The 19,519-nt window shown below is 33.6% G+C and overlaps 1 protein-coding gene across 1 annotated transcript in view; it reads right to left on the bottom strand.

Annotated features, from left to right (window-relative positions):
- C15 (homeobox protein C15) overlaps window positions 1-19,519 on the bottom strand; it is a 38,227-nt gene extending 18,708 nt beyond the window's left edge. The window contains exon 1 of the mRNA XM_076130535.1: window positions 18,673-19,519. Coding sequence (XP_075986650.1) covers window positions 18,673-19,225 — 553 coding nt within the window. The 5' untranslated portion in view covers window positions 19,226-19,519. The remainder of the gene's footprint in view (window positions 1-18,672) is intronic.

Raw genomic sequence — 19,519 nt, 5'->3', positions numbered from 1 at the left:
CCACCGGACAACCTATTTTCGTGAGATATGTTATTCTATTGGCGCTCGATGGGGGAGGCCTTTGTCCAGCAGTGGACGATTCCCGGCTGAGATGATGATGATGATGATGATGTTATTGGATAAACCCAGCTAATCAGCAATGTGGCAACTCTTGTATTTTGTTCTAAAGCAGGGTATCAGCGGAAGCTATTCTATGTTACAATTCACGCACAGAATTCGAGTCAGTCTGACACGACTTCCCATACTTGAAGAAGTATTATACTAGTTCACAAAATCCAAAAAGCTAGGAAAACGTCCATGATGAATCAGTAGAAGTCATGTAGATGCAATCCAAATCGAAATCCGTTAGAGATGCAGGGTTGACAAATAGAGCAGAAATCCTCAGTAAGTCAGAGTTGTTTGAAAATAGGTACGAAAAAGCAATAGTAATCGAAAAACACAACAACACGTCAATGCCGAAACCAAACGTCAACGACAAACAATCAAATCGAACCGAAGTAGACAATATATAGTTGCCATACTTTAAAAAGATAATACTACTAAAATATCTCTGTTGACTGTAAATATATCTTTGTATGAGCAAAATAAATGAGAAGTTTTCAGTTTATTAGTAACTGTTTTTAATAATTTGTCATAACAATATATGTCACGTTGAAGACTATTTAGTTATTTAAACAATTAAATAGACAAAGATAACATAAATCTACTTAATAAACAACAAAGTACCTAATGGCAACATTTTTAATCTAAAGGAAATGGAGAATCATTCTTAGATAGTCAATTTTTTACTTTTTGTTTAATCTATTAAATGTCGCTTTCAGAGGTAAAAATGATATTCCTGAAATTCATACGATAATTAATAAAGTACATTGGTAATATTGAGATTCGAAGACGCTCAAAAAATATAAGTGATTTTTTTGCCATTGTTCTTTGATGTAAAGAATATGGAAGAATCAAAATAAAAAACTTATTTTACTTATTTCCTAGTGCACATTTATGTATTTTATTTGTATTTTTTTAACTTAAGCCATCCCAGTAAATTTATTACTGTGAATGGTTTTAATCATTTTTATTGGGTGTAAAACAAATATGATTGTTCATCTTAGTTGTACCAATGACTTCATACTTCGTTATGTAAAATTCCCTTTCCAATTCTTAGAAAATAATGGTGCGAATAAAAACAATTACCTAGTACGCACATAAAAACAATTATTTTAATTTCGATTGTGTGATTCATTTTCTTTGAAAACAATCTTAAGATCTAAGTTAAAGTCTCGCACTAATAGATTATTCAAATTTTGCTTAGTAATTCTATATCAACTGAAACCATAAAGCAATTACAACAGTTACGACTCACAAACGTACATTTACACCTTATCTTTATAATTGAAATCACGATTTAATACTAAGAACAATCAAACATTTCGAAAATTACTCAAAGAAAAACCATGAATAAATAAAAATCTCATTAAAGTACGCACTCATATTACTCATTATTACGTTCCTATGAAGTATGTATTATAGAACCCCGTGATTACGTCGTAATCAAAATATTCCGTCTATAATAAATGTAAAATTACATGTTCAACATCATTCAACGAAACTCGACTTAAAACACTGGCACACAAACCGCAAGTTATCTTACTTTTTAAAAAGGAAGCAGTAATCGTTACAAATCGTTTCAAAGTAGCTGTTGCACGTTCTCTTTTCAAAATTACATCCAAGATGGCGGGCGCAATCACGTTTTAAAAATTCGAAACTCAATAAATTACTATTTAAATGGCGCGTTGCGATTGGTCGAGCGGCCGGTAATGGCCAACGTTTTCCGTAATAGATCGATTTGCATTAAATGATCCGTGAGATGAGATCATGTTGTTAACCATATTGTTTTCAATGTCATGTACATATTATTCTACAATCAACATAATAACGTATTTATGTCCATTTACTTGAACAATTTTATAACAATTTGTCTGCCTATTTACTGGACCGTATATAATAATAGGTATACGATTCAAAAATTAAATTTAGTTTTGATTTAAACACACTATTAGCTAAGCCATCGCAATTTAGTATTAGCTCATTGTAGTTTATATTTTTTTGCAATTGTGTGCCGACAAGGATAAATAAGATTGTCGAATTATTACTTATAGGAGGTTGAGATCCGATCTGAAAATGTCATCTTCTATCTATAGGTGAACTATTACTAGTCATTCATTGTTATTTAATTGCCTACAAACTAGTAGCTACAACAAATTACACAGTAATAAAGAACTCTATAAAGCGTAAATTACAATTTTTAATTACACAAAACCTCCATGTTTTTTTATCTAAAACACGCAAACACTTATCTTACATTCTAAATTAAAACATTCGACCTATTGCTGGCTGATAAACAGTATGTTGCCTTATCCAAAAAAAAACATTTTTCACATCAAATATGGAATCATATTAAACGGCGCGTTCTCATTGGTCGGTCGGCGACCGTAATGGCGGACTTACGTGACCGCAAATTATGTAGCAATTGCTAGGGAGTACGTAAGTTGGCCGTAGTTTAAGATTGTTAGTGACTTTTGTTCCCCCTCGCAATTTAAGTTTAAAGGCAAGCCGGATTATTCATTTCCGACTGCACGAAGTACGTCTTTTGAATGGAAACTTAAAATAGTTAATAAATTAATTTGTCTTATGTTTTTTTCAGACGACGTTTATGACCAGTATGATCTATTTTTCATTGAAACAAAACTTTATAGTAATTAAAATTATGCCTATCATAGGCATAATTTTCATTAGGTTCCATAAAGTTCTGTCTCTACAACTCTACAGATATTTTATGTCCATGGTATTCATAGCTGAAGATGGGAAGCTGAGCCTTGGCGAATATTGCAATTTTCAGCCAGAGACTGAACAATCCTTTACTTATATTATTACAAGGAAAATTTATTTTAATAAAACCGTTTGTTCTATTTATTAGTATGATTATAATGCGTCAGGATTGCTGTCTGATTGCGGATACTGCAATATGCGACTGCGTAGCGATGCAAAGCGAGTGGTCTTTTCCTAAGTTTCAGAAAGATTATTCTTGTGTATCTAACAAGTTTTACTTAAAAATCCTACTTGTCCCTATTAAATATAAATGCTATATCTAATATATCACTCTAATAATAAAGAAAATATACCTCATAACTAGCTATCAAAAGAATAACTATGCACATAAACCCGACCAAGTTTTCTGAACCAAACTACACCATCGATTTCCACCGTCCATTTAACATGATCGCACACAGGCCACAAAAGAACATAAATGATTAGGTATAGTAAACACATGTTATGTCGGCTCACATCAGGCCCGGGTGGAAAAGGGTGCCGTAACTTGATTCCGCGCCGGTAATCCGGTTACGACCGGTATGATTCATGCGATACGACTCGCGGTATAGTGGTTTGTAGGGATATTTGGTATATTTTCGGGTTGTTTTGTGAATATGGGTTATATTATGTAATTTTTTTGGGCTGTGTTTAATAGGTAAGAATTAGATGTTTCGAAAAATATAGGAGTAAATAGGTAGTTATGAATTATAGCTGGCTGTTTTTTTTTCCAAAGTAGGATTGCTAAATTCAACGAACATGTTACATTTAGTTGATGTTGAGTAGAGATATTTGATGAAAGTTATAGTTATTTCTTGAATGAATTCTTGTGATAAAAATGCCAATCAACTTGCAAAGAAAATTACAAAGAAAAGTGTACAATGTATGTACTTACTAAATTCATTTCCTTTAAAAACATGGAGTTTATTTTGTGTAAAAAAAGTGTGTGAAAAGATAAAACTTTTTATCATCTTTTATATAATAAGTACCATAGATATTACACGATATAAGAAATTCATTAACATTCTAACTTAATCTTCTTAATAAAGCGTCTAATAGAATACGCATCACCGTAAAAATTAGTGAAAAAACAATTTCAAACGATAAAAAATCATGGGCGTTAATTTTAAAACGGGAACCCTAATTACGTCAGTGAAAATGGCAGAGAAAAATTAACGAACAAATTAACATTGAAAGGTTTAACCGTCTGGGGTTTAACCCTTTATGATATTACGCTACCCTTCGCCCTTGGGTTTGCCCACTCATTGCGTATCTCCTTTATTTATATCGCTTTATCATACCCCACAGTTTGGAAAACGGAAAATTAAATTTGAAACTTTTTGGGGTTTTTAAAACTGAATGAATAACGGATTGTTTGAATTGAAAAACACACTAAACGTTATATGAATGAAGGGTAAGATATTTTTAAAATGGAGGCGTTTGATTGCCTGTACTTCTTTTATTTTATTATTTAACAAACGGAAGGATAATTATATTATTTATCGAAAAACAACTATGACTGTATTGGAAATTCGGTCTTAGAGATGTCGTCCAAAATAGAAAGCAATTAGGCAGATAAAACTAATTCGTGTGATTTGATTAACACAATTCTGTGATTTTGCAAAACAGTAATATAAAAGACATAATAATTGAGACTAAACTAAGTGTTGTGCGTTCAAAAATATGTTCAATATGTATGTGGATGTTTAAAATTTATATTACAATAACAATTTTCGTCCCACTTTATTATAATATTCACGCAATATTCTACAAAAGTGACATAACAGATACGCAGCCATATACGCTATAGCTTTCACTTAAACGAGACAAATTCCCGCTCATATTTCTGTACGAAATCCGCCCCCGAGTGAGGGAAGTGAAAAAGTAAGGACGGGAAGACGAATGCTTGACGTCTAATTGGCCCTCGACGTCACCTGGGATTACATGGAGCCACTCCATCACTTTCCACGGCCGCATTTGTCCGCGCCTCCAAACAATGCACATCCAAAAATGTACACACAAACCTCATGAATAAAACTTCATGTAAGCTACACTCACAATTCCATTTAAGCCTGATTTTGAGTGCGAAAAATTCGGCACTTTTTTGCAAATCAATTTGCACGGCGATCATAAATATGCAATTACCTGCACCGATGTACACGCTACGGAGCAGAGAGTAAACATTTTTCAATTACACCGGACAGTGGTGCGATGCGAAAAAACAAACGGACAAAATCTCATACATATTGTACGCAACAAGCGAATACCAATTCCCACTAGTTACTAGCAAGCGAATGGGAATCGGGGATACGGTGGCCTCATGGAAAATTCAGCGGTTGAAATGCAATCGGGTTGGGGCTTATGTTGCATTTTCAAACGTTGCACTCCGGCGAACAAAAGGCTCGTTTTATGACGTTGTGTTTTTAGTGTGTGTTGTTTCCTATCGTTACCCTGTGCGATAGGTTTTGTTTGGACTTGTACGAGCGATCGTACATTCTGTTTCGAGCTGCATCCGTGTTGTACAACGTTTTTGTTCAGGTTTTGTGAAATAGTAACGAACGTTTCAATTTTGTATGTTTTGTGACTAGTTGCATCAGAGATTGTTTGTACGTTTATTGGTATAAAGGTACATAGCACTAATATTTGACATAGAAATTAGCCGAATACATATTTTTCTTATTCAATGGTAAATCATGTAATTACAATTCATAATGTAGAGAGAATCACTTAATACTTCATAACATATGGACTATAAGAAGTCATAAGAGTAAATTGTATTTTAAATAACTATAGAAACATGTGTAAAGTTAGTAAATAACAAAAGTACTATCCATGTAACATTCATTATGTTAAGTGATAATTTCACACCTTTTATCCGTATCTAAGAGGATGCAATAAATTGCATATAAAAGCTAACATTTAGCGTGTTTAATCTATCCATTGAATTATCATAATGCATTTCCTATAAATATTTAAGAAAACATGTGTTTTTTCTACTTAATGATGTAAGGCTGTATTTCTTTTGTTATCAATTCTAAATGTATGAGGGCAATGTAAATTATATTAAATAAGTTTAAAGGTCTACAATAATACTATATTATACAATATTGTTTTATCTTTTACACATTAGTAACTTTATTATGTAATAACAATTACAATTAAGATACATTTTCCGTAGTCAGATAACTTTCTTCAATTTATAATAATTTGCCGGACTAAGAGCGTGTTTTTTATACTACTACATGTAAAAGTGCAATATTCGTGATTATAGGTAAAATATATATAAACTTGAAATCAGACGGGTGAGCGTATACTTTTAACATAATTTTGGTATTATAAATCACACTATTAAAATTAATATTTATAGAAAGACAATATTAAAGACAGTGAAAGAGGCAAGGGAAGTTTGTAAGGATCGTACCAAGTGACGTTTTTTTTGTTCTCTGCCTACTCTGTTCACTATGGGAAAAAAATGTGACATTTTGTATGTATTACAAACAGTAACTAAGTAGAATCTTTTAAACCTCAAATAGCAGTTACAAAAACCTCTTATTCCTACTAAAATGTTGTTTAGAAGCAACAATTTGGAAGATATAATACAAACTCCCACGTTTGTGGGACGGTGTGATTACACGCACGCTTGCTCATTTCGCTCATTAAAATTTTGTCCGGACTGTCGACGCTTGGCCCACTGGGATTACGTTGTTGCCTAATTGCGGATAACCTAGTTGTACATTCTATGGGAATTTAAGAGAACACACGATTTTATACGGTCTTTCTATTGAGTAGCCCCTGTAGAGAGTCTTTGACATTTTTATATTATAAAGGAATTAATCCCTGCGAAAGATATGCTGATCAATTTTCACTTTTTTCTGATTGCTAGGAGGCTATAGTGTTCGGAAATTGACCCACTGCGACATACTAGACTTCTATCATATTTTCGTTATAACAAATGAATACTCAAAATCTAATATATTAAATTCTCGCGTCACAGTTTTCGTTGCCATACTCCTCCGAAACGGCTTGACCGATTCTCATGAAATTTTGTGAGCATATTGAGTAGGTCTGAGAATCGGCCAACATCTATTTTTTATACCCTTAAGTGACAATTTTTTTTTTATGGCAGAACAACGTCTGCCGGGTCAGCTAGTAACTTATAGATGTCTTTGATATAGATTCTTTTCTGACACTAGAAACAAACAATGTTATGACAGATCTTGGGAGGAAATTAAAAGTGACGTTTTTAGAACATAGTCAGAATTACCTATCATTTATATGTGTACCAATATTTATTCATGATTAAAATGAATAAACATTGTCTGAAATATTAATTCAAGGATAAAAAGATTTATATTTAAATAGTTTATTTGCATTTAAATAGTGTTCATAGCTTAGACGCATTCTTGAAGTGTCAAAAGATATATCTGTCCTACTTATTTGCATTAGTAAAAGGCATCAAATCCCTACTAATACTATGAAGACATGTTTGTCATCATGCCTGTCATGCTTTCACGACTAAACCACTGAATTGATTACGCCGAAATTTGACAACCGGATAGTTAAAGACCCCAGAATCAATATTAAGCAAACATTTTTATCAAAAGTCACCCCCTAAGAAGGTAAAATAGGGGATGAAACTCACAGGTCAGCTAGTTATATGTTTCTCTCATGAGGCATCAATTCATTGTCATATCATAATGAGTACTGCTCATTCATTTTTTGCGATGTATTGTTAAGTAAAAAGCACTTCGTTTTATTCTGAAAGTGAATGTGTCATTACTGAGAATGACAAAGAGCATGTTTATTAAAGTTAATGAATGTGACGGGATTCCATTATGGAAATGCCTTTTTATATCATTGTGTGATATGTGGGTTATAAGTTGATGTGAAAGTTAGACGTTAACATAACTATATAGAAACCGCGGTAGTATATAAATATGAAAATTTTTGAGCTGTGTTACAAAAATGTTTTTGAGTACCATTTTTTTTTTACAAATCGCCATTACTGCCTCCAATATGAAATTAGTTTTATCGAAAAGTATCAGCTACTTGTTCAGAATTCACTTAAACGTAAGGATCAATAATATTGATGATTCTCTAACTGAAGAAGAACTATATATCTATAATAGGTTAGTAGACAGATAATCTATATATCTAGATATATAGTTCTTCTTCAGTTCCATCAATATCTCAGCAGTCTCAGTTTAGCCTAGTTCCAAAATATCACAACACGGATGAATTATTACTAACTTAATTTATTTCCATATCACACCTACTGTTTCAGTTTTTATCTACTTTGTTTTTTCTGCCCAGTGTCAAATTGATTGTGTTTCTAACTTCTTATTTATCTAAAGCCTAAATAACTTTCGCAACAAGCAATAGCACTTATACAAGGTTTGTTCTAATCTTTCTGAAGCGAACACACAAATTGCGATATAATATTTTATGTAGATGGTCCACGTCTCGCGGGAGAGACTTCTCTCGCATATATTTACACATTTGAAATATGGCCGCTTTTATAGCCTCGCGTTATGGATTGGCGATAAAACGTATCAACTTGTGGATTACTTACCTTATAGATATGAGATAAGATAGCTTGGAGTGAGACGGTGTTTAGTACATGGGTTTTATAGATATAATTACAATAAAATAGTATTATATTCTAGCTATAATCCGAGTTTAGTAGAGAACCTTGGCATGCAAGACCTATCTAGATTATAATTCATAATTGTAGGTATTTCTGTACCAAATTTGCCGTTGTAAGCTACATAAGCCTGCGGATCACTGGTATTCTAATTTCTGAATGATCTGCCAGGTGCGAACCTTTCTCAAGACTTAGAAACGACGCCAAGTTTACTAATAGACATTAAAATATGAACTCGTATAAGATAGTCTCATTTCATCGATTAAGACGACGCAAAATAACTTGTACTATTAAATAGCATAGTCTAAAGACAAGTCAAATGATTTTCCATTAAATATTAACAGAAGACTTTGTTATTAACATCTACTAATCCCATCCTACTTATGTATGTACTAAAACGATTATAGAAACCCATCGTAGACCGCGGTCTTTACCATAATATTCAAACAAGGCTATCAAACTAAATCCAAATGATAACACTTACAAGGGGAGTTTCACACTAGCAATATACAAAATAATATACGCGCCCTAACCCCTGAACATATCATCGCATATTGGTTGGCGTCAAATTTTCATAACGGTATACCGCCACCCCGCGGGAAATGGGGCGAAAAGCCTTTCGAAGGGAGGCTTCGATATTAGACATGTGTATTAGTGTATCGATGATTTTGTAGCACATTTTACCGATAGCTGAAAGAAAGGTGCGCAACACGTGTGACGAGCAAATAAAATATCGTTGACGGGCGCCATCAATGTTATTGGATCTTTTTAAGTGTTTTCCGTGTTTATGGTACCATTAAACGTATGGTGTTACAATTTTTATATCTATACCGTCTTGTACATAATTTGTTAGAAGATAATTCACTTCTTAACATATTTTTATAGACAATATCCTTTATTAGAACGTAATAAAATTTAATTTATTCTCAATTGGAATGGAAAATTATCTGAATAAGTATTAGATTGGACGTTATTATTAAATATTTTACCTAATTCAAAAGTAAAATTAAGTAATAAAGTGGGCCATAAACTGTGAAACATCTACAAACACACTTAAGACCAAATCAAGCTATCTTTAGTATTTTATTGATTTTTTATTATCTGTAGTAAGGTCGTGGATGTCTTTACGCCTCCGCCATATTTTAAATACCGTTTAAAAAGCTGTTATTTGACTTTATTGAATGTTGTCTCACGAATGAAGGTAAAATTTTTACAGTAGTCCTTAATTAAAACTTGAGTTGTAATTATGATGATGACTGTCAGGGTCAATTATCGACATTTTGATGTGTAAGAGTACTTATAAATTATACTGCACGAATATTAATACGTTAGTGTGGTATTTCTCTTGATTTATAATTGTTATTTTGTTGTTTTAACCAGTGAGTACGAATGCCACATCCATCTTTACCGCACATCCGTACTTACACTACCGAATTCTTATACCTAGAGCAGCAAAGAAATAATTATTCAAATGGAGTTCGTTTTTTGTATTATTCTTAACATCCGAATCTACAAAAACTTTATTCCGAGTGTGATAGTAATTTAAATTCTTAACTTAAAAATATATCTATACTAATATTATAAAGCTGAAGAGTTTGTTTGTTTGTTTGTTTGTTTGTTTGTTTGAACGCGCTAATCTCAGGAACTACTGGTCCGATTTGAAAAATTCTTTCAGTGTTAGATAGCCTATTTATCGAGGAAGGCTATAGGCTATATATCATCACGCTACGACCAATAGGAGCAGAGTACCAGTGAAAAATGTTACAAATACGGGGAAAATTATGTCTCTCTTATCTGACGCAAGCGAAGTTGCGCGGGTCAGCTAGTAGAAAAATATATTTAATGTGGTATTTGTCTTTACACCAGCAGTCCTGACCAGCCCTATATATTAGTACCTAGTAACTTTTAATAACACTTAATTAAAAAAGATATAATATTCAGATAATTGCAAGACCTTCCTACAAGAGAATAGATAAGTGTAGGTGCGTGTTTTCACCGACGGGTAAGATGAGATTGCGTTTGAAATAAATTCATTATTCTTGGCTTCGTGAAAAACAACAGGTTTATTTTGCTAATCTATGAAGTCTATTTTTAATGTAAAGTTAACGCGATAGTACAAGATATTAATAATTATTTTATTTTTAGCTAGATCAAGAGGATTAGATATAATGATATTAGCTCGGTCTTAAAATAAATCGTCCGACGGCAGTAACTATACTTGGAGTGTTTCAAATTACAGAAACGCAAAATAACATCAACTAACTCATCTGGTAGAAGGCTAAAATTTACAAAAACTGTACAGGATTCGGGTTCTTCTGTAACTTAAGTCATTATTGATATCTTTATTCCTCTCTTCTTTAAGAAGAATCAACACAGAACGGGTATGTTTTTGACAGCTCTTGATTACAACTTTATTCTATAACAGACTAAGCAGTGTAATAATATAAATAATGATTCCCTTTATATAAAATATTCTCACGGATAAAACCCTCAGTTTTATATAAACTCATAAAATAATTGCGAACGATTAGACCCATCACGGAGGCATTCACTTTAGATTCCTTGACCTGCTTCCACTAACGTTAGAATAAACTCGTGCTCACTACAAATTGTTAGGAATTACTCAGAATTATTAAGGTTTTTAAGGTTATACGCGGTTGTAGTTGGAAAACTTAAATACTTAATTAACGATAAGTTTGTTTAGTTACTAGTGTAATTTTGATTGAGGAGCTTATGGTAATTGTATAATGGCTACCAGGTAAAAATATAAATATCTTCAGATGTGAATGAACGATTAAAATATTTAGGTACAATATTACTGTTGTTGAATAATTTTATGAGTTACAAAAATGTAATTGTTGTACAATAAAGAACATAAATACGTACATATGAATAGTTTGCCTATAATTTTGATGGTGTGCGTTGATGTCTTTAACACGTTACTTTATGTCTTTAGTCTCAGAAAAATATTGTAAACCTTATGGACTAATTTAAAGTATATTTGCAGTTTTCTTTAAGGCTTGAATTTTATTTTAATTTAGTTTTGAGTAAAATGACAATCTAATAAAAATCTAACTGCATAAGGGTGAGTATAGACTACAACATTTTCTGGAGCATTTCTGTGTAATGTAACGTTCTTACGAATGATACAATACAGGCAAAAGCTCAGTTTCCAAAGCATTTCCATGTAATGTAACGTTCCTGCGAATGCTCGGCGTTATGTTACGGGTAAATGCTCACAGCGTGTGTGCATTTACCAACATTTCGTTGTACCATGCGTTCATTCTTTTTTGAAATGTCGGACCTACAAGCTGCGTGTGCTGCGTTTATCTTGATGAATTATATTAGAACAACACGCACTCGTGGCTCGACGAAATGTTACACCAATACGCTCGACGAAATGTTACACCAATATGCTCTTTGGTTTGTAACAAGAGGCCTGCGTGCTCGACGTTTAGTTCGTAAGAGGATGATACACTAGAACATATCATAGAGCGGCTCGTTGTTCTGTTACAAGTAAATGTTGTAGTCTATACTCACTAGGGTGTTTCATTTTTCTGAAGTTGTGATTTTATTCCGACTTTGCACGGCCCCTGAGTCTCAATGGTACAAACAACATTTCAGTTAAATTTCATTGTGATTGGACAATATTTAAAGGTTGCACACATTGGTGACTTTTATCTTGATATAAGATAATTTCGAATTTTGTACCATATTGTGCAAGTGTGGGATTTTATTCTATAATTCTTATGTGGGATTATATTTGTCGCAGGTTAGTAATCTATTTTAAACATAAGGACTAAAAGAGGTATTTGGTTATTACATAAAGTGCCTATTAATGATTTTTAAGAGCTAGACTTACTTCAAAAGAGCAACTCTACTACTAGTACTTTAGTGTTAAATTATCACCGTAAGAAAATGAAACAAACCCTCTCTAATACCGCAAAATTTACCGGTGCTAAATTCCAAGATGTGTGGACGAAATCATAAACAACAATTTTAAACAAAGACTCTCCTATTCGAGGATTATTAGAAAAACAACGTGTGATATTGGTTACTTACATTTAAGGTATTTTAAGGGACCGAAACCATCCAAGAGAGGACTACAAAGAGTTGTTACAAGTCTCACTCCCTTCATTTAGAAGGTTGGGCTGAAATCAACTTCAGCTTCAGAATTCCATGAGACAAGATAAATGACAAAAGCATAATATATTATTATGCACTTAAAATTGTTCTTTTCTCTTCACAATTGAAAATACTTCAACGCGATTTTTTTTTTTTTTTTTTTTTTTTTTTTTTTTTTTTTTTTTTTTTTTTTTTAAAAGACAACTCCCGCACTAAGAATTGCTCTTGTGTCGCGGGGACTTTTACAAACATACAAACAACGGACACAAAGCACAACCAGACCCGAAACAATTATTTGTGGATCGCACAAATAATTGCTCCGTGTGGGAATCGAACCCACGACCTCCCGTTGCAGTGGTATCGGCGTGGCGACCTAAACCACTGCGCCACGGAGGCAGAGGAATGAAGAGAATAGATGATTTTGTCAGTCTCATATACATCCTTTTTTGGCACGAGGCGCCTATAAGCCGATGGGCTCCAAAGCCTTGATTTACTACAGTTATTAAATTCTTACCCAGACGTACACAAAAATTTCAGCGGCCAAAAGATGTCAAACATCTATCAGAAACAAACGTGTGACTGGCATCTTTTGATGAACGTTTACGTGAAGAAGTGAAGGAAAAAGTGTTTTAAAATTTGGAAATGGTACCCGCAGAACAAGAAGAATTGAAGTGGTTGGAAGGTAAAGGACTGGACTTAAAAGAAACTATCGTAAGCGATTTTGTAACAAAAAAAAACAAAGTTTCTTCGAGTTGTTTGGAATCCATGATTTGACAGAGTGCTGTAGTGATTTACTAAGGATCCAAATAAATGCTCTGAAGGTGGTTATTAATAAAGAACGAGGAATAGTTCTTATATAAGAAAAGTTGAATGAAACGGTAAAAGGCGACCAACAAAAACAATTCTTGTTGATGGTAGTAAAAATCACGGAAAAGCCGTCACCAAGTGAACTTATAGCTGAGCTACCATCTTATAAAATTGTTTGATGCGTATTGTTTATCGTCAGTCATAATGTATATTAATTTTAGTATCCAAAGAATATTATTATTTAGAATTTTGATTTCTTGTTTTTTCAATAAATGTGATGAATATTGATAGTTGAGTGTTTTTTCATACATTTTCAAAAGTGACCAAAGTGTGCAACCCCTAAATATTATCCAAACGGCTTGAAATTTGGTATACGTACCTTTTACACGACTGAGATCTGAAAGGCGAGCAAAGTCTAGAAAAATAATACATTAAATTTTTTGCCTTAGAAAGTGAAACACCCTAATACTCACCTTAATGTTATGAAAACTCAATTTCATAACATTAGGTCTAGACTTTGAGTACATCTAATTGTGACAGATTTTTGTAGAAATAGTGCCACTGTACTTACTTAATATTTAAAAATATCCTTATAATTATTACACCCTTGAATATTTTTTCTCAACGTACTAAATTTTTTCCACATCTGCCGTTATTATTCAAAATTCTGCGGGTTACTATTTACATAGTAATTTCTCTATTACTGGTACTAATAAAAATACCTTCTACATAGTTGCACGAAAGCCTACAATCGCAATATCTAAGAGTAAGCACCTAAGCGCATTTCAATACATAAACGATTACAACCAGTTTGATATCTCACAAAACATTAACATTATACAGCATGATCTTGTTTCTTATGTAATACAAATTGATATTTGTATTATTTACTATAGGTTTTACTTATGAATAGGCAATAAGGTGAATTTGTATAGTAACCAATACCGCATAGTAACTAATTGAAAAGGTTCTTGAAATTTTAGCACTTCTCTAATGTGCTATCCTTTTTTCATACGCAACACGATGCGTATATGACGATAGACCTTTTCGAAAATTGAAGTTAATTTCCTAGGTGCATATGAGGGTTATATTTGTACCAGGACATATACATATTAATATATAACTCGGTCATACAAATAATTCACTAATTAAATAAATGTGTCATCTTTATCTGTATTTATTAATATTATTTGGATTTTTGTGAAACTATGGTTGCTGACTGAAATGAAATCTATTGAATAGTCGTTTTAACAAGAATGTTATGTATTCCACGTTTCTTTAAAACACACGCAATGATTTGTGAAGACAAATGACGTAACACGTGAATGACACAAATGACACTCGTAAAACTAAGGGTTAGTTGTACAAACTGTAAGTAATAACTTAAAGAACAATGCCAGACAACCTAATACAAAGACCCTTTCCAAAATTCAGTCAATACCTATTTACCTTACCTTGTATTCAGTTTAAATATGAGCGGTACATTTTCAAAGGACAATGGCCGCTTACACCATGTCCAAAACCGACTTCCAACCCCAACCACAAAGCCGGTCGCATATAAAAAGCCATAACAAAGCCGATCAATGCTCACTAATAGGTGCAAAAAGGCAAAGAAAATTCTGCGGTGGAAATAATGAGGGGACAAAGCGGAAGCCTGGCTTGAAGAAGCCTATTATAAGCCTTATTACACTCTCTATAGATTTCGTAAAGTGATCGGCTTTTTTGTTATGACTTTCTAAATGTTTGACAATCAATGTTTGTGTTTGCCGTTAAGTAACTGTTTGTCAATTGAGATCGATGAAGCGTTAGATTTACCAAATTGTTGAAAATTATACTATAATTTTTGAAGTGGTAGTTGATATTGAAATAATAAATTGTTGCGTGTTTTAGAAATATTTGGTTAAAGTGTTCTTAATAAAGAACGTTTAATACAAATTATAAAGGCTCAGTTGTGTTGTCACTCACGAAGCAAACGTGGTCGGGATAAAATATATTTCTTTTCACCATACTTTGAGTAGTTTAAAATTATAAGATACCTATGTAACACATAATATGATGCCTTTTTCCTGTAAGGGTTTCCAGCAAAAGACACAAATGAGAAAGTAATTATTAAAAAATCTTAACTTAAAAAATTTACTGTTTTAAATAAACATATTTCAATATTCTAAAAGATCTTAACAAACATCCGCCTACGCCCGCGCCGTCGGCCAGTTAGCAAAGCGCAATAACCGCAAATTTGCGGAAACTGGGCAAAATGATCTTACCGATAACTGAACTGAGATGACACGCTTCAGATCACGCGGTTACACAACATTGTTGCTAAACAAACCTATGTAAACGACAAGAGTTATGGTAAAAAAAGAGAAAAAATCACAAAAAAAAACTCTTTATGTAATGAGAAAATCTGCCAAGAACAAATCTTATGAACCGATTGTGTCAGTAACAGTGTTATATACGTAACTTTTGTCACGATGTTATTTTACATGGAGCGACAAAACTAACAAAATTATGGTACAGACCCATTTTATTTTTGGGTAATTTTGATACATTTAGCGCGATTTTCTGCAGACGCTACTATCGTATGACAATAAAAGGTACAAAAAATAGTTTACGGCAACCAATGGGTACTGATTAGTTTTTCATACAAAATATGTGGATAGCTAACTCGTACCTCGTCAATGGTAATAGAAAATCGTGTTACGGGTTGTACCGAAGTGCTTAATCATCACGAATTTTGAAGTAGAAAGCTCATAATTGTCCAGAACCAAATGCAAATTTAAGATTTTAAATATACCAAGTTTAAATATATCTCAACTAAGTAGCAGGTTTGTCCCAAACTAAAACGGTCCCAAAATTCTGGGGCAGACTAAATTTATTTAACCAATAGCGTGACCAGTGCAAGTTAGCAGCACAGCGGTTGTCCACCGGGAATACTGTCACTCCCCGAGGAAGGAAACGCATCGTTTGGCGGAATCTCTGATAGAGGACAATGTGGATCTTTTGGGGAACTTTTACATACATACATAATATCACGGCTGTTATATACAGAGGTGTAGGCAAAGTACATCCACGATGCGTTGATAATCTTAGTGTATTCGTGTAACAGGGGCGAGCCTATTGCCATATACCGGGCATGTAACCAAACTCCGGGCTACTATTGAGTAATATTTTAACATGAATTAGAAAAGACTTCTTAGTACTATTTCTTTGGATCTGACTCGGAAAAAAACCCGAGACCTCATGGTCAGCAGTCGGATACACTAACAACCGCGACACCTAGGGAGTTTAGGTATTTTTAAAAATTCGTTAGTTTTAATTATTGAAAGTGTTTTCAAATCCGTTAGACCACCTACCTGCTCAAAAATACGTCTTCATCAAGGTCAATCTGTTTAAATACTTTTTAGTTTCGCACACTATTAAAATGTTAATAAAACTGTTAGACATTTAGATACATTTGGGTTTATGACTAGAAACAAAACTAAAAATAAGTGTTTAGAAGTTTTATGTTCAATGAATTTAAGATTTCGCATATCTAAATTCTTTCTTCTTCACACCAAAATGGTCTTTAGGCCGATAGCAAGACGAAGCAAAATGGCATAACTCAAATTACCTAAAAACTAATTTTAATTACTTAGTAATCAGTAGCATAATGATTTTCAACTAATCAGAACTATGTAAATTAATATTTAATTGCACTATAATACTTAAATAGCGTCACGTCAAAAGTGTTTCAATGTTTTAAAAAGCTATAAAAAAGTTTAATAGGTGTCATAAAAACTGCTCTCAATTGGCGCCAAAAGATTTTACTTTTTTTTAGTTTATGGGTGAAGTATTTCCGATGCACGTATCGTGGTCTGATTCCGGGTAGCTATTGTCTCAATTATAGGCTGTTTACCGCTTCCTCTTTGCCGGTGGTCGCAAAAAAATTGGGTGCCTGCACGCGTCGGGTTTCCGATTTTTTTTGCAGATTTGTTTTGTGCAAATTGTCCTAGTGGTGTGAAAAAATGGATTAGGGTAGTTTTGCACTAATAAAAGCGAAAGAGTAGCTTTTGTTTGCTCTTTATCTGTCTAAGCTTTTAAAAGCTTACTGAGATTTTGTAGTTGGTCTTTTGTTTGAGTCTGTTAGCTTTCAACCGATAGAGATGATATTATGATTATACACTGGCTGGTAAAACTTTGCAGATTTTGATATAGGTAATAGAGAAATAAGCTACAGTACCTAATTCATTTTTAACATTAACGTTGAATCGTAAAAATAGATCCGGTCTATTAAATGAATTCTAATCTCCAAGGGTACATTTTACGGCTATATATATTCTTTAGAATGCATAAGGCAGTTATTATCAAAGATCTTAATTGAAAATATAATTTGCAAACTAACACAAAAGCTATACCGACAATTTTAATCACCTATTATTTCAAAACTACTAAAAACGAACCACAAATAAACCTCAAATTACGCTACACGAGAGATGTCGAAGTTAACAAGTAATTTTCTGTCAGGATGAGTAAGTAACAATGTAAAAAACATCGTGTCCCCAGTTTGACCGGCGGACGACAAATTACAGATCGGGGCGCCTCCAATCTCGCCTCTGAGGAACCAAAAAAAGGCAAAAAAAAAAAGAAATAGTTTTCTATTCGTGTCATCGGTTCGCACGCGAGGGTAATTGGTCTGAGGACATTGGCACCCGATTCCGTCCCTTTTTTATAAACAAAGAAAAAATGTTTGTTATATTCCGCTTTTTTGGTTTCGGCATTTTTGATTTGGTGGCGGAAAATTGGTTTTGGAGATTTATAGAAGAAGAGTTTTTTTGGACGGATAAATTCTGTCGGAAGGTATATTCCGTAACGCTATTGTTTTGCATACTATACATATTCAGTATATAATAATCCAGCTCACATGAAATACCTAGGGAATAATTAGCAATAAAAAGTAATAACATTACATTAGGTACACACTTAAAAGTAGTAAAGTACCTAATCAAATACTTTTAAATAACAAAATTATAATATGTAATAAGTATATTTTTGTCAAAAACATTTCATATTTAAATTTTTACTCATATTGCTCGGTACCGCTGTCCGAAAGAGAAATACGAATATTAAAATGTTCCATTACAGAGCTTTTAATATTCTAATAAGACTCCAATAAGAACAACGGCAAAAACATAATCAGCAACCTTGATATAGGAATATAACACAGTACTTAAAACGATATTAATAATGAAACTTACCGTTCAATCGGTCTTTGACAATTTGGTGTGCGAAAGCCGCCGCCGCAGCCTGGCGCATCGGGTCCATGGTGACTCCCCATGCTCCCAACGCACCCAGAGCCCTGTGAGCCGGCACTCTGACCACGCCTGGACTACTCGAGAACCCATACCCAGCACCGATCCCTAACCCCGGTCTCAATAACAGTCCAGAGTTAGGATATAAACCAGGGGTATGTGAAAAGTTCAAAGGCAAACCAGAATTGTCCTTTCCATCATCTTTAGCACTCTCTGATTCAGTGTCCTGATCACTCCTATCATCACTCTCCCCGGAATTCCGACGCTTATCTATATCCTCGAACTGTTTCCCTAAAAGCCGAGATATGCTGAAAGGCAGATTCACCCTCTGTTGTGTGTCAGTCAAATGTTCATTTGGAGAGTCGTGGTATCTGTCGTTGTAGCTGTGCTCAGAGTCTCGGTCCTCGGATGCGATGCTCCTATCACATTGTCCCGACAGCCTGCTATCAGAGTCCACATTGATCTCCTCCTGGTCATCATCAGAATGCACAGAAGACATTTTCGCAAAGTTTCAGCAACTGTTTATCAAAACACTAACACTTAATAGTCTTCACAAATTACTTTGGGCGCATATCATTTTTTAAATAACACTAATTTATAAATTGGTTCAATACAATTCTAGATCCGAAATAAGAATGAAACATACGAAGTCGTGTTTCTTATTTGAAAAGCTGTGTTGGCGCGCTACGCTCGACCGCACGCCACCGAATCGTTACACAGTGTATCGGCCAAAACGAGCCAATCAGCAGTATCCCCACCGCTTTTCGAAATTCAAACGCGATAGTTTGACCGC

This window comes from Anticarsia gemmatalis, chromosome 24 (assembly GCF_050436995.1).
Source record: "Anticarsia gemmatalis isolate Benzon Research Colony breed Stoneville strain chromosome 24, ilAntGemm2 primary, whole genome shotgun sequence".
In the NCBI taxonomy this organism is placed as follows: domain Eukaryota; kingdom Metazoa; phylum Arthropoda; class Insecta; order Lepidoptera; family Erebidae; genus Anticarsia; species Anticarsia gemmatalis.
The sequence above is the reverse complement of the archived record's forward strand: the minus strand, read 5'-3'. Positions and strand labels throughout refer to the sequence as shown.